The following is an 18,381-nucleotide window of genomic DNA, read 5'->3' as shown; positions in this document are numbered from 1 at the left end:
ATCCTTCGAAAACTTGTCGATATTAGGTAACCAAATGTATTAGATACAAAGGAAATTTTGCAAAAACAAAAACAAAAAACCTTTGCAAAAAAAGGGAATAAACAAGTCTACTCAGTATGAAGAAGCATGTCAAAATACGACAAAAACCTTTTCAATATTAAAAAGAAAGTTTTTCAAACTAAACTTCGAGCATACGACCAAACATTAGAGCAGGTACGCGTGCTAACTATTTTTTATAATGAGTATTCAAAATAGCATTTGGACATCTCTCGTCTCGTTCGCGTGTAAAGTAATACAGCTGTCAAGTTAAGAAGTTTCTTGAAAACGATTTCACGCATGACTGGAAATGGTGTGTAAACATTAATCTCTCTCACCGAATTATTCCACCCTGTAAGTTTTATATGACTATATGTGAAGACGCCGATACATGCAGACATGTAATGAAAAACGAGTTTTTAATAATAGATTAAAGAGCTTACTGTAGGTAGAGAGTGCGTGTATATTATTGTGTTTCATTTCCGGAGTTTTTTTAGTACGTGTATACATATGGAATGTTATTACAATAACGAAACCGAAATTTTAGGCAGTTTCGACAATAGAAATAAAAACGTCAGCATCCGTATCCAAGTAATTTTAACGGGAAAGATTTACGACTTCCAGACTCCACGAGAACGACAGAGCTGGCTCGGTGTACTAAATCAGATACCGAGACGAAACATACTTAAACAAAAAAAAAATCAAACTATTCATTTTACAACAGCTGTGAAATAAGACTGTCCGCCTTTATTAATCCCTCTTGTTGGCCCGGAGGTAACGCGTAAGGGACATCTTACTGTGAGAGGAAACTGGTTTCCCAGGGAAAACCCACGTTAGTCGGACAGGTGACCCCTTTCCTGTTCACGTCAGTTCCGATAATCGAATCTCGGATGCTAGTTAAAAGGCGATTTCGTTACCACTGCTCCACCCGACCATCTGAATCATATTTGGAAGGGGAAGTGGGTGATGGAAGGGAGATTTCGAACAACCAGAATCCTGAATTCTGTAAAGTTACATATTTTTGCGGGGCTCAAGTTTAGCAGTTGCCATTTAATTTCGAGATAAGTCTTACTTACGAAATCCACTAGAATCATAATCTATCTTTATTTGTTTATCATTATACCCCAAGCAGCATTCACTTCAAATTATAAGGTTATTTGATTAGTGTAAACGTAATGCTATACCGTACCAGAAACATCGTGTACCTGACGAGCGCATGTAAATACAAACATAAATTCTACAACATAAGGCATTTTTGTGTTAACGATGTTAGTACTGTAACTCAATGTATACGTGACTAGGGAAACTTCTAATCAAATTAGTTAACATTAATGTGACTGTTTAATCATACGCACTTTAGGTTGGGTAGTCTCCCTTGAATCGTCTTGTTTCATCAGCATGCACATCACAAAAATCACAAACAATAACAGTATTGAGGAGTGTGATTTGCCATCCATGTAAAACACCAGATTTACTTAAATATAGATGATTCTTCAACATTTTATTTAAAAAAAACTATTATAATTTCATTGCAGACTGAAAAACTGTCGGCTGAACAAATAAAAGGTATGTTGATACTAATTTTATCATCCGTGGTCCTATTTGTTGATGATTGGAATTTAATATGGACAATTTGTTTCCTGAATTTACAATATTTGTGTACAACCTTCACCGTTCTATCTAAAGCCAAACTTTAATCACGATATTGTAATAACACATGATGTACAATGAAACCAATATTCGAGACGTATTCATAAGGTATCTTATCTTTATTATCACAAAACTTCATAACGAATTGATCGCAATAAAAACTTTTCAAATCTGTTCACATATCAAGAAATTTAGATTCCGTTACTGAAATTTCTGATATTTTTCTGTGTTATCATTATTCAATCACGGTGAAGGGTATACTTCGTTTGTGAACGTAAAATTGTTTAGGTATTAAGTAACATACCACAGACTTTTGTCTGAAAATTCTTTTTCATTTATAACGACTGTAATTGCCATAACAAGATAGCTCGATTTTTATATATACAATCCTCACACTTTTGCTGTCTCATTGATACAACAACTCGATTAATATTAAAATAAATTATCCATTATCTACAGTTTTTATAGTGTAATCGGCAAAATCAAAAAAGCTTCATTGACAAAAATAATGACGTCATAACTTCTAGATTGATCATTTATTGAATTTCATTTACATATTCTTTGAATTTAAATTTTTGTGGTTGTAATCAAAGAGTCGCTCATCCATCGAATTTCGAGAATTGTTTTATTTAACAACACTGTCATGAAAATGCACGTGGAAAAATCCGTCAGAAATTGTATATATGATACACGGAATTTGTGTCGGCAGAATTTAAGGAGGCGTTCAGCCTGTTCGACAAAGATGGCGACGGTACCATTACAACGGAAGAATTAGGGACCGTAATGAGATCACTAGGTCAGTCTCCAGACGAACAAGATCTCCAAGATATGATTAACGAGGTCGATGTAGATGGTAAGTATATGTATTGGAGAAACAGTTTATCGTATTCGTTTTGATGGAGTAATACTTTTCGAGTATATTTCTAGATCAGGATCCAATGGCACATTGGTTAGTGCTGTCGCTTTTCACTAGGGCTACCAGGGTTCAGTTCCATTTGCTTCTGAGATATACAAACTATGATAAAATGGTTATATATGTAAGGTTCGCTGGTTTTGAGAAAGCAGTCGTACAAACAAAAATGTATAGACGGTTTTTAAGAGAGTTTCATCTACGAGATTGCGTTAGTATAGATCTGCGACTATCATTTGTTGTTGTTGCTGCTGTTGTCGATCTTCTTGTTGTCATCGTCGTCGTCGTTGCTGTTGTTTTGTGATTGTGTGGCAAACTAACTCTACGCATTGCACGGACATTTCCCGATTGAAATTATTAAAATTGAATATTCTTAAACCCAGTATATGAAGGGAGACAACTGCGATATGTGTATGTTCGTTTGGGCTAAACAATAAAAACCTGGATTTCCCCCCATTTTGACAAGTTTATAAATTCTTGCGCTCAGACTTGTGGTTTGATTCTTTTCTTTCGTGCTGACCGATATTACATTTTCTCCTGGTCGTAAACCCAGCTTAGCATTAAGTTAACATGTATTCGCGTAGGACCAATAAGTCTAACAAATTTGGCCAAACGGAATGCATTTCTCTTTGTAGATACTTTACTTACATAGTTTAATTTAATTATTTATGTAAAGCGCACTTCCTATGATTAGGTCTAGATAAAAAAAGAACATGTACCTGAAAGCTTAAAATATGTTACAGGTTGGTTGTACAAACCAACGTAGAGACAACAAAATCCCGCTCTTCCTGCCGCGTTTCGATTGTCTTTCTTTAACAACAACAAATTGTTTATTCCAGGTAACGGGATCATAGATTTTAATGAGTTCCTCGCAATGATGGCAAAAAAGATGAACGAAACAGACTCCACAGAAGAAATCCGTGAAGCTTTCAAAGTATTCGACAAGGATGGAAATGGACAAATCAGCGCGGCAGAATTACGTCACGTGATGACAAATCTCGGGGAGAAGTTATCAGACGAGGAAGTCGACGAGATGATCCGAGAGGCGGATTTAGACGGCGACGGACAAATTAATTATGAAGGTATTTTAAATCAAAATTTACCTCAAACTCGTTAAAACGGATAAGTTATAATGAAAATGTGTTAGTCCGGATATATTGAATTCCATATATATTGATTACCGGGGAAAATGTGATTCTCTTCGGATTTCCAGGGGTTAAATTTTACCGAAGATCACATATGATTGTCATTCTTTGGATTTCGAGGATGGTTTACGCTAATCTCATTCGGAAGTTTTTTTTTTCGATACACAATGTAACCGCAGTTACCTGAAAGCTTTGGTTTGAACAGTAATAGTTTAGTTCTCTCTGCGTTTCTCCGGACACTTCGGTTTTTGTGACGCGGCTATTTTAATTTGGACAGTTCACCTTTAATATCTAGTGGTCATTCTATATACCAATATAGGCATTCTGTATACCGAACTTTATTGAATCCGTGCAACTCAATTTCAATTCTGTTTATTTTAGCGCCAGAAGATTTTTTTTTTTTATTTTTTATTATTTTTTTTTTTTTATTATTATTATTATTATTCATTTATTTTATTTATTTATTTCGTTTTCTGCGCGAGCGGGAAAGGGGGCGGGGTTGGTTGTAAGACACCTTGTTTTTGTCTATATATAAGGTATAATAAACGCTAGAACACCCAGTTATTGATTTGTTATTGTTTACTATCATCGTCATCGATTTTGAAGGCGGGCAAATATAATATCAAAAATATTTCTTGAGCACAATCCATATAGTACTTTAAAACAGAACCAGCGCTCGTAACAAACATCACTGCAGTTGTAAATTATGCTACTAACAAAATGGGAAACTCTCCAAATCGTTAAATCTAAGTGTGTCGTTAGTTAGCGCACATGAAACAGTCCCGCTATGGCTCCTTTGTCAAACAGATTCTTGTCGAGATGGAGTGGAAGTGCTAAAATATCATAAAATATCAAAAATCTCTGTTAAACAAAGAAACATATAGATGGTGTAGTTGATATTTTGGGTTTTTAAATTTATTTTTTATTTTTAGAAATATCTGTCTAAATGACAGAATTGAGACCGAGAACAGATTTAAGTTTTTTTCTTGGTTAAGAAAAAAATATAAAATTCAGCTAAAGCCAGTAGATTATAAGTACATAAAATTGGAGACTAAAACATTTGTCGCGTGAATTTGGATAGAAGACGCAAGTTCTGGTGTTTTTCCAGTTACTTTTTAGTCAAATTATTGCTGACATGTTTTTATCTGAGCAGTGAGCGATCTTTTCACTGATATTATTCAATCAACTCTTTTATATTTCAGAATTTTCAAAGATGATGGCTATGGAGAAGTAATAATACATCCTATCGTCTCTAAGAATAAATAACTGTATTTCACAGAAACAAATCACCATAAAGGGACTATGTGATTGGATCTTTGAGCGAAAGGACATGCGCGGAAGTTGTGAACATGTTTGACGATGGTTTATTCACGATATCAGTGCGCCCGGATCACGCAGGTTCAATTGAGTTCATTGATTGCAGTTCATGGCAGCATAACTTCATAAAAGATGCAGATGTGGTTATTCGTGATCAGTGCTGTTTTTAGTTCTAAACGTTATCCGTCCTTTTAGTTGACTACGTCCATGTAAATCGCCATATCATTGTAACGTATGCTTTGTAAATGTATTCATTCTGTTCTTACTGTTCGTCACTCTGTTTTTGTGAGTTTCTTATTTTCACTGCTATTGGACATTTAAAATGAAACAGCATCACGTATATTCACAATGTATTTGTTACGTACGTAATGTCCCATCATACGATATAATAGCTGTTTTCAAGAGGAATTTTTCATAAAATCACATGTTTTATAAAATTTCCAAAATGTAGATACATTAAAACATTTCTAAAATTTAGCGTAAGAATGATAAAGTGAAAAAATGTTGACAACATTCCAGAAAACAAAACCGCCTAAGTATGAGAAAATTAGAAATATATTGATATATTGGTGAAAAGACAATATCGTTTGAACAATGAACTTCAATTAATAGTCCAAATAGATTTAGACAGCAGATATACGGAATGTAGTTTACAATTTTTTTTTTTTTCAAATAAGATATTTTTCAAACTCGCGTGTAATTCAACAAAGATTAATGCAAAGTCCTACCAAATTCCTTACGTGGGATTAATTACTTTTCACCTCCATCTGTTAAATCTCAGAAAACTGCAATATGAGAAATTCTGAATTCTTCAGTGTTGACTGTAAAAATAATATCTAGGTCAGGACTGAAGTTTTTTAAGCATTTGTTAAAATACAATCTCCAAACACTGTGACAAAAGAAGCCATGAAGAACCTGGGTTCATCATGGGATTCAAACAAAGAATCTACGACCAGTGATTTCCATGTAAAGTTGGTGAAATATTCATTTCTGTGTTTAAAAACATCGAAGTTTTATTTCAAATTATATATATAAATATCTTTCCTTTTTTGCCTTCTTCTTTATATATATAATATATATAATTATTTATTCATGAAAACTATCATTAAGGTAATCGTCAGGTATTGCCTGCAGGTCGGTGTTTTTTTCTACGGAAACTCCGGCTTTCTTCCGCCGTCAAAGCCAAGCCCGTCCTTAATTAACACTGGCTGTTAATAGGACGTAAAACAACAATAACCCTTGTCTTCTGTGAAAAAGTGTCTTGGAAGTCTTATCCACCGGGTACAGATTTTGAATCGGTATAATTATCTTCATGCAGTGAAACTATAAATGTACACGAGGTAATGGAATGACAATGTTTAATTTAATTACATATGTAATAGATAAAAAGGTGCATGTATACTTGCGTAGACATGTTGATACAAATAACTTTTGGTGAGTGCATTTATAAGAAAATCTACTAATTATCTTTTTATTTCTTATAAAAACGTTGAAAGAATACATAAATTTCATTGTGTCGGCTTTATTTATGTCCTGTTCAATGTTCTAAGACAATCAGTTATGAAAGTACACATAGCATACTACGTAACTTCAGTCCGAACTACGACGGAAAACATTTAAGTTGCTGGGTTAATCGCCCCTGGAACAACCAGGGTCTGGTATCTACATCAAACAACAATATATTAGATGCCCGTGACATGCAATCAACAGCGAAAAAAGGTAGAATGTTTTGCCCAAGGGGAAAAACCGCGACGGTATAGATCTCTCTGTCTGTTCCTCGTCTTCCTAATAAACAAAAGCTGCAACAGGTGGGAGTATTCGAACCACGCACCTCGTATCTATACGTAAGGGTACTAAGCTATCGCCGCAATTTTTATTTAGTTTGTATGCTAATTTTCAACTAATGAATTAATTATCTTATAAAAATGGCGCAGAAACTTGAAAAAAGAAACTTAACAAAATTATATAGGACGACTGAATAATTTGTTTTTGTCTCGTTTATAAGCGTCAATTTGAAGTAGAAAACAGACAATTTCTTTACTATACAATACGGGGACGTACTAAATGCATTAAAAATACGTATAATGTTTTGTCTGTAGATGGATCATACGTTTGACTGCGCCTCATCCATTGCCATTACTAAAATGGATGAATGGAAATAACAAAATATAACACAAATTTCCTCCTAAAACATTAGCCGTCCTTTACTGCTGTTAATGGTTAGTCGGATGGCGCAGTGGTAACGCACTCGCCCTATGCTTCCATGTAGACACCCGGGATCCGATTCCTGGAACGGACTTGAAAAGCATGGGGTCACCTGCCTGACCACGTGGGTTTTCTTCAGGTAATACAGATTCCTCAAACAACACGTCTCCTCACGATCTCATATCCGGGCCATCAACAGTGATGAATATAAGTTGAAATAACTCGTTTGATTTCGCATTTATTGTAAAATGACTAAAGGTTATTTTAAAGAAAAAATTATTCTCTTTACCCATAGAAAAATTCACTTTCTTTTTTGGAGTTTCAGTCTGCCTATTTATCCTGTTTATCATATTTCGTTGAATTCCCAACAACTACAGCCACTGTCAGAAATCACACGATTGTTCCATTCGGCGAACACCATCAAATGCAAATGGCGGAATCCACGCCGTAATAAAGAACGAAGATTTGTGACACTATACTTTTCTATGTTAACTTACTCAAAGATGACTTCCCACTTTTAAGTATAGCGAATTTGGTATTTTATACTCGAGAAGGAAATGCCTTAGTTTCGAAGAATATTTTGACCAAACATTTGTGTCGAGCATCATGATTTTTCCAAATTGATTTTCAAGAACGACAAAGTTTTATCTTTTTTTTATTATTTACATATTTCTGTCTATATTCTGTCTTATTTGAGCAATTCTTTAAAGTTATCCACAGACTTGCGTAGACATATATCAAAACTTAGTGTGCCATAATCTTAACACTCTGTAAACAAATTCTGTTGAAAGAAAATCTGAAATGTTCTGCTGAAATTTTTTGTATTCATTTCGGTATGAACATCATTTCGACAAGACAAATTTAAGCTAAAATGGCAAGGTGCTTCATTGTGTTTGCTTTAATTTACTCTTTTAGCGTTGGTAATGCCCATGGACAGTTATAGGGATTAAGGACACATTCAAAGAATAATGAAGACATCACGGTCTGGTCTGATACAGGCAAATTTACAATGGATTCTTTTCCTTGAGGATGGCAGATCTGTGATTTGTTCCAAACATATTGCTCGGTTTCCAACGGTAGATTTTTAATTTTGATGAACAGTGTTACGAAATACAGTTTCAATGGCCGAAACTTTCAAGATGTTTTTTTGTGTGTCCCAAGTAGGTCAAAAGTTTCGAATGCGTGCAAAAGTATGTCTTTCCTTCCTTGTGTTGTTGTATATAATGTATGTACCTGCAACAGTATTCTCTTTACATTACTTTACATTACCTGGATTTGACATACTATTGTAAGGAGTATCCGATGAAGCGAAAGACGTTCACCCTACTTGAACACCTGTCTTACTTTTAGAAGTTTAGATTTAGAATCGTGCCTTTTGGAACGTTTTTGTTACCATGTTTGTTGTTGTTGTTATTGTTGTTATTTGTCTTTTTTCCTTATTTTTAAACATTTTCTGTTATCCTGTTACTATTATTGGATTTGTACTGTCGTCATCGTCGTCATCGTTGTCGTTGTTGTTTTGTCTTCTTTTTCATTTGTTATTATTATGATTTACCATGAATGGAATTGTCTCCCTTTGTTGTCCACTTTTTGACTCGTTTCCTGTCCACATTGTCAGCCTAAAATCTGTAGGATAAATACATCACATTGCCCGGTTGTGTTATCTTCAAGGGATAGGACACCCATTAAAATACAATATCGATATAATTCCATCACCTCATCAATATTTCTTCAGGACATGTTAAACATCATTCACTCGAAATTGACATATATATGGAAATTGTTGAGTGCTTTGTTTAGCTTCCCATCGAAACTGTAACAGTCCACATCCGATTCAGCTCAAAGTCCATATCGTTTATAGTGTATATATGGATGTTTGTACATTCATATATTTATATAAACATTTCCATACACGTTTGTACATCTCGAAAATCGTTACCCAGTCATTACACAACCATTCAAGCCAAGAAGAGCCTAATAGCATTTCATTGTTTTCTTTGGTCGATTCCGGAACTAAAGCGAAGTGAAGTTTAGCAGGACACGAAATTGTGATTGAGCGGCCCGCCATCACTTTAGTGTACAGTATTACGTACGGAGCCATATGATGTGGTGCATAGTAGCTCATCGGACAGCCAGCCAGTGAAACATGGCGAGACACGCTACATAGATCGATAGGAGACGAAATCATTTTAGTGAAAACTTCCGACGACAACTATATATGTATTTCTAAGTGTCCAGGTGAACTGGACATTGTCCAGAAATAGTGGGCATTTATTTATGGGTCAAGTCTCCCTATTGTGTCTACATGTGTATATACAGTATTATGACACAGCACTTCGGAGACCGTAACAGTCTTACCGCAATGCGGCAAACTACAGAAGTTGTGTATGAACGAAACATCAAGGTTCATTACTTTCAACACAACATGGTCTGTGTATAAGGTTTACTTTAATATCTACTATAGATTGATAAATTAATATATTATTTTCAAAGCTATATTTTTTTATTTTGTTGAATTGCAATATAAACTTTTCTTAATTTAGTGTGTTTTCATATTTCTATTTTGATAAACTCGAAAACAAGACAAAGATCAAAACAACCGTTTTGTAAACATTCTGTCCTATGCACCTCAGATAATATCTATAAAAAAAGGTATCTCTGTCAATGAATTATCAGCGATAATTAGAAAAAGTCACGCATCGAACAGCCTTCTGAATATTTGTTCATTAGTTTCGATCTTATTTACAAAATTTACCCTATTTCCATGGTACTGATATCCCTTATTTATAACCTGACAACAGGTTGTTGACAGGTTCTTAAAAAACATGAACAAACTCGTTATCATGAATTCAGTCAGGCAATTTGTAACTGATGGAATATCGCAAAATGAAATAAAAAAATGAAAATGTTTTATTACCGGAAGTGACGTATTGCGGTCGATTTGCAAACGGATAAGTTAGAAACCATATCATGAAAATTGAATCCATGTCATTTTCACATGAAAACGTATATAAACGATATTGAGACATTTCGCTGAATTACAAAGACGTTTTCAGAGTTCAGAATAAGTACCTTATATTGTCTTTGAACTTAATTGTTAGTAAATAATTCGGTATTTTGTTGTACATATGTCCAATATTTTAGCATCCTGAATCAATTATGAAGACTGCCTTCTGTTTTCTGATTGCAATCGCCGATATTTTTTTTAATTACTACAATTGTTAAAATTCGTTTACTTTTTTAACTCATTTATATTTCATATCTATTTGTTTATTCTTTCATCCATTTACGTTCCCAATATTCAATACAACATCAAAGAAATTGGGCTTCTTTTCAATGGAACAGTTCGCAGCAAATTTGAAAAGCAACGCACTGTGATCAAACTTCATTCCGTCAGATAAAAAAACGCCTGCACAGCAAACATATTCATTACACGACGTCCATTGTCTGTACAGGCTCTGTTCACGAGACTGAAGCTAAAAGGGACAGGTAAATGTGCTATCATCATCAACTCATACTTTTTTATTGTATACGCTCACTGAACATCAAGTAAAGCCTGTGCTGACTGACTCGATGATTGACCACAAGTAAAAGGACTCCATACATTTTGTAGATCAAACGTAGTCTAATATTTGAGTATATCAAGTTACAAATTCATTGACCATCTGTACGCACTGCCAGATTCGTGAATAATTTATGTGGCGTGGTGTTAATGCTAACGTGCTTCCACACCTGGGATAAAATTAACGCCATGACTGCCTCCCTTTGCCCTCTCCCCTCGCGTCTATTTGCTGTTGTATCACACGTACACCTTGTCAGGTTCAGTATCGTTTACAGATCAATATGTGACTTATTTAAACAGAATGTATTTCAGAACCACTTTTTTGAATTGAAATATATGGACTCTATAAAAAGTGCGTTTTCTCACCTCAAGAAAGAGGTTTGTATTCCTCGGACACTGAAAATAATGATTCACATTATACATCAGATAGTGTATTTACTGTCTTAATCATAATGACAAAAAAACTACTGTCAAACGGCGTAAAAACCAACAAATGGTATCTATCACACAATGACAATGTATAACACACTCAGACCGGGTATATAACACTCAGACAGTGAATATCACACTCAGGCAATGTATATCACACTCAGACAGGGTATATATCACTCAGACAGTGTATATCTCACTCAGGCAGGGTATATCACAATCAGACAGGGTATATCACACTCTGACTGGGTATATCACACTCAGATAGGGTATATCACACTCAGACAGTGTATATCACACACAGACAGTGTACATCTCACTCAGGTAGGGTATATCACACTCAGATAGGGTATATCACACTCAGATAGGGTATATCACACCCAGAAAATGTATATCACACTCAGACAGTAATTATCACACTCAGGCAGTGTATATCGCACTAAGACAGTGTATAACACACTCAGGCAGTGTATATCACACTCAGACAGGGTATATCACACTCAGACAGTGTATATCACAGTCAGGCAGGGTATATCACACTCAGACAGTGTATATCACAGTCAGGCAGTGTATATCACACACAGACAGTGTACATCTCACTCAGGTAGGGTATATCACACTCAGATAGGGTATATCACACTCACATCGGGTATATCACGCTGCGAGAGTGTATATCACACTAAGGCAGGGTATATCACACTCAGAAAGTGTATATATCACTCTGACATTGTATATTACACTAAGACAGTGTATATCACACTCGGACAGGGTATATCACACACAGGCAGTGTATATAACACTCAGACAGAAATTATCACATTCAGGCAATGTACATCACACTCAGGCAGTGTATATCACACTCAGACGGGGTATATCACACTCAGAAAATGTATATCACACTCAGACAGTAATTATCACACTCAGGCAGTGTACATCACACTCAGGCAGTGTATATCACACTCAGACAGGGTATATCACACTCAGACAGTGAATATCACACTCAGAAACTGTATATCACACTCACACAGGTTATATCACACTCACATCGGGTATATCACACTGCGAGAGTGTATATCACACTAAGGCAGGGTATATCACACTCAGAAAGTGTATACATCACTCAGACATTGTATATTACACTCAGACAGAAATTATCACATTCAGGCAATGTACATCACACTCAGGCAGTGTATATCACACTCAGACAGGGTATATCACACTCAGGCAATGTATATCACACTCAGAAAATGTGTATCACACTCAGACAGTAATTATCACACTCAGGCAGTGTATATCGCACTAAGACAGTGTATAACACACTCAGGCAGTGTATATCACACTCAGAGAGGATATATCACACTCAGACGGGGTATATCACACTCAGACAGGGTATATCACACTCAGGCAAAGTACAAATCCGAACACACAGTGTATATCACACTCACGCAGGGTATATCACACTCAGAAAGTGTATATCACACTCAGGCAGTGTATATCACACCCAGACAGAAATTATCACACTCAGGCAATGTACATCACACTCAGGCAGTGTATATCACACTCAGACAGGGTATATCACACTCAGACGGGGTATATCACACTCAGAAACTGTATATCACACTCAGACAGTGTATATCACACTCAGACAGTGTATATCACACTCAGACGGCGTATATCACACTCAGAAAGTGTATATCACACTCAGACAGTGTATATCACAATCAGACGGCGTATATCACACTCAGAAAGTGTATATCACACTCAGACAGAAAATATCACACTCAGGCAATGTATATCACCCTCAGACAGTGTATATCACCTTCAGACAGTGTATATCTCACACAGACAGCGAATATCACACTCAGGCAAAGTACAAATCCGAACACACAGTGTATATCACACTCACGCAGGGTATATCACACTCAGACAGTGTATATCACACTCAGACAGGGTATATCACACTCAGACAGGGTATATCACATTTAGACAGTGTATATCACACTCGGGCAGTTTATATCACACTCAGAATGTGTATATCAAACTCAGACAGTGTATTTCACACGCAGACAGGAAATATCACGCTCACAGAGTGTATATCACACTCATGCAGTGTATAAATCAATCAGACAGGATATATCACACTCAGGCAGTGTATATCATACTCAGACAGGACATATCACCCTCAGACAGTGTAGAACACACTCAGATAGGGTATATCACACTCAGACAGAGTATATCACACTCAGAAAGTGTATATCACACTCAGACGGGGTATATCACACTCAGGCAATGTACATCACACTCAGACAGTGTATATCACACTCAGACAGGGTATATCACACTCAGACAGGATATATCACACTCAGACGGGGTATATCACACTCAGAAAGTGTATATCACACTCAGACAGAAAATATCACACTCAGGCAATGTATATCACCCTCAGACAGTGTATATCACACTCAGACAGCGGATATCACAGTCAAGCAGTGTATATCTCACACAGACAGCGAATATCACATTCAGGCAAAGTTCAAATCCGAACACACAGGGTATATCACACTCACGCAGGGTATATCACACTCAGACAGTGTATATCACACTCGGGCAGTTTATATCACACTCAGAATGTGTATATCAAACTCAGACAGTGTATATCACACGCAGACAGGAAATATCACGCTCACAGAGTGTACATCACAATCAGACAGTGTATATCATGCTCAGAAAGGATATATCACACTCAGACAGTGTATAGCACACTCAGACATTGTAAATCACCCTCAGACAGTGTATATCACACTCAGACAGCGAATATCACACTCAAGCAATGTATATCTAACACAGACAGCGAATATCACACTCAGGCAAAGTACAAATCCGAACACACAGTGTATATCACACTCACGCAGGGTATGTCACACTCAGACAGTGTATATCACACTCAGACAGTGTACATCACACTCAGAAAGTGTATATCACACTCAGACGGGGTATATCACACTCAGACAGTGTATATCACACTCGGACAGTTTATATCACACTCAGAATGTGTATATCAAACTCAGTGTATATCACACGCAGACAGGAAATATCACGCTCACAGAGTGTACATCACACTTAGGCAGTGTATATCATGCTCAGAAAGGATATATCACACTCAGACAGTGTATATCACACTCAGACATTGTACATCACACTCAGGCAGTGTATATCACAATCAGGCAGTGTATATATCAATCAGACAGTGTATATCACACTCAAGCAGTGTATATCTAACACAAACAGCGAATATCACACTCAGGCAAAGTACAAATCCGAACACACAGTGTATGTCACACTCACGCAGGGTATATCACACTCAGACAGTGTATATCACACTCAGACAGTGTACATCACACTCAGAAAGTGTATATCACACTCAGATGGGGTATATCACACTCAGGCAATGTACATCACACTCAGGCAGTGTATATCACACTCAGACAGGGTATATCACACTCAGACAGGATATATCACACTCAGACAGGATATATCACACTCAGACGGGGTATATCACACTCAGAAAGTGTATATCACACTCAGACAGAAAATATCACACTCAAGCAGTGTATATCTCACACAGACAGCGAATATCACACTCAGGCAAAGTACAAATCCGAACACACAGTGTATATCACACTCACGCAGGGTATATCACACACAGACAGTGTATATCACACTCAGACAGGGTATATCACACTCAGGCAGGATACATCACACTCAGACAGTGTACATCACACTCAGACAGAGTATATCACACTCAGATAAGGTATATCACACTCAGACAGAGTATATTACACTCAGGCAGAGTATATCACACTCATGCAGGGTATATCACTCTCAGAAAATGTATATCACACTCAGACAGGATATATCACACTCAGACAGAAAATATCACACTCAGACAGTGTACATCACATTAAGGCAGAGTATATCACGCTCAGATAGGGTAAATCACACTCAGACAGAGTATATCACACTAAGGCAGGGTATATCACACTCAGATAAAGTCAATCACACTCAGACAGAGTATATCACACTCAGCCAGGATACATCACACTCAGATAGGGTATATCTCAGACAGGGTATATCACGCTCACACAGAGTACTTCACACTCAGAAAGTTTATGTCACACTTAGACAAAAAATTTTACACTCGGGCAGTGTATATCACACTCAGACAGGGTATATCACACTCAGACAGGGTATATCACACTCAGACAGTGTATATCACACTCGGGCAGTTTATATCACACTCAGAATGTGTATATCAAACTCAGTGTATATCACACGCAGACAGGAAATATCACGCTCACAGAGTGTACATCACACTCAGAAAGTGTATATCACACTCAAGCAAGATACATCACACTGAGGCAGTTTATATCACACTCAGACATTGTATATCACACTCAAACAGAGTATATCACACTCAGACAGTGTATATCACACTCAGGCAGGATACAAAACCACTCAGACAGGGTATATCACACTCAGGCATGGTATATCACACTCACACAGAGTATATCACACTCAGACAATGTATATCACATTCAGACATGGACTATTATACTCAGACAGTGTATATCACACTAAGACAGTGTATATCACACTCAGACAGAAAATACCATTCTCAGACAGTGTACATCACACTAAGGCAGGTTATATCACACTCAGGCAGGGTATATCACACTCAGATAGGGTATATCACACTCAGGCAGGGTATATCTCAGACAGGGTATATCACACTCGGACAGAGTACTTCACACTCAGAAAGCTTATATCACACTCAGACAGGGAATATTACACTCAGACAGTGTATATCACACAGACAGACATATCACACTCAGACAGAGTATATCACACTCAGACAGTGTATATCACACTCAGACAGTGTATATCACACTCAGATAAGGTATATCACACTCAGACAGAGTATATCACACTCAGACAGAACAAATCACAAACCCACACAAAATGTCACACACAGAATGTGTATATCAAACTCAGACAGTGTATTTCACACGCAGACAGGAAATATCACGCTCACAGAGTGTACATCACACTCAGGCAGTGTATATCATGCTCAGAAAGGGTATATCACACTCAGACAGTGTATAGCACACGCAGACATTGTACATCACACTCAGGCAGTGTATATCATGCTCAGAAAGGGTATATCACACTCAGACAGTTTATAGCACACTCAGAAATTGTACATCACACTCAGGCAGTGTATATCACACTCAGACAGGGAATATTACACTCAGACAGTGTATATCACCCTCAGACAGTGTATATCACACTCAAACAGCGAATATCTCACACAGACAGCGAATATCACACTCAGGCAAAGTACAAATCCGAACACACAGTGTATATCACACTCACGTAGGGTATATCACACTCAGACAGTGTATATCACACTCAGACAGGGTATATCACACTCAGACAGGGTATATCACATTTAGACAGTGTATATCACACTCGGGCATTTTATATCACACTCAGAATGTGTATATCAAACTCAGACAGTGTATTTCACACGCAGACAGGAAATATCACGCTCACAGAGTGTACATCACACTCAGGCAATGTATATCATGCTCAGAAAGGGTATATCACACTCAGACAGTGTATAGCACACTCAGACATTGTACATCACACTCAGGCAGTGTATATCACAATCAGGCAGTGTATATATCAATCAGACAGTGTATATTACACTCAGGCAGTGTATATCATACTCAGACAGGACATATCACCCTCAGACAGTGTATATCACACTCAGACAGTGTATATCACACTCATGCAGTGTATATATCAATCAGACAGTGTATATCACACTCAGGCAGTGTATATCATACTCAGACAGGACATATCACCCTCAGACAGTGTAGAACACACTCAGACAGGGTATATCACACTCAGACAGAGTATATCACACTCAGACAGTGTATAGCACACTCAGACATTGTACATCACACTCAGACAGTGTATATCACACTCAGGCAGTGTATATCATACTCAGACAGGACATATCACCCTCAGACAGTGTAGAACACACTCAGACAGTGTATATCACACTCAGACAGTGTATATCACACTCACGCAGGGTATATCACACTCAGACAGGGTATATCACACTCAGACAGGGTATATCACACTCAGACAGGGTATATCACACTCAGGCAGGGTATATCACACTCGGGCAGGGTATATCACACTCAGACAGTGTATATCACACTCAGACAGAAAATATTATACTCAGACAGTGTATATCTCACTCAGACTGTGTATATCACACCCAGGCAGGATATTTCACACTAAGACAGTGTAGTTTTGTAAAGGCGTTGATGCGAATAAAGAAAAACATAATCATGTTGATGTTTTATCGACAAACTTTAAATAGGGTTACTTTTTAACAGATATAGTGAGAGTATTTGTAGGAAAAATGTCTGTTTTAGTTTGGCCGTGACCTCTCGCAAATGTATAAATCGACACAAACGATACTTCGTGCAACGAGATGGCTTTCCAAGGCCACTTGTGGTACCATGCCAATATTCCCCTAAAGACACATATACTATGAATGCGTCCTATTTTAATGGTGGAAAATGCACATAAGTGTTGACTTAAACCCAAAAATGTGTGATGGATTTGAAGTCTTACCGACAGGTCCTTTACACTTCGGTGTTCTTTTCTTTAAGACGGAGCGATAAAGTAAAATATGACTTGTCTTACCGAAATTAACTAAACTGGTTAAGTAAAATGTTTCTAGAATATTCTGATTGAGATGCCCGTTAGAACGGTTTTAGAAAATTCAAAAAAAAAAATTTCTAAGGAAGTTAGTTTGCGACGTAATAATGCTGTGTTACTGCGTGTTATAATTAATTATATATTGATTTACAGGTAAAAAAAAATAGGCGATTGAGCACAGAAAGCAGCCCAGGATATTGGAGTGTTTCCTGTGACGGTCCGGCATCATCGTCGTTGCTCGGGATAATTGCACTAAGCGTAGTGCGTGCTTTCTTCCATCCAATTTCAGCATTCCGATTGACTTATACATGCGTAAAGTTTTCGTTTAG

At 36.9% G+C, this 18,381-nt stretch overlaps 1 protein-coding gene across 1 annotated transcript in view; it reads left to right on the top strand.

Moving 5' to 3' along the window:
* The first annotated feature begins 2,454 nt into the window (after window positions 1-2,454).
* The window catches only part of LOC132543492 (uncharacterized), a 172,206-nt gene continuing 156,279 nt past the window's right edge, over window positions 2,455-18,381 (top strand). The window contains exons 1-2 of the mRNA XM_060206998.1: window positions 2,455-2,539; window positions 3,436-3,678. Of these exons, the coding sequence (XP_060062981.1) occupies window positions 2,470-2,539; window positions 3,436-3,678 (313 nt within the window). The 5' untranslated portion in view covers window positions 2,455-2,469. The remainder of the gene's footprint in view (window positions 2,540-3,435; window positions 3,679-18,381) is intronic.

This window comes from Ylistrum balloti, unplaced genomic scaffold (assembly GCF_031769215.1).
Source record: "Ylistrum balloti isolate Yb309-2 unplaced genomic scaffold, AGI_CSIRO_Ybal_v1 Utg369758, whole genome shotgun sequence".
Lineage (NCBI taxonomy): Eukaryota > Metazoa > Mollusca > Bivalvia > Pectinida > Pectinidae > Ylistrum > Ylistrum balloti.
The sequence above is the reverse complement of the archived record's forward strand: the minus strand, read 5'-3'. Positions and strand labels throughout refer to the sequence as shown.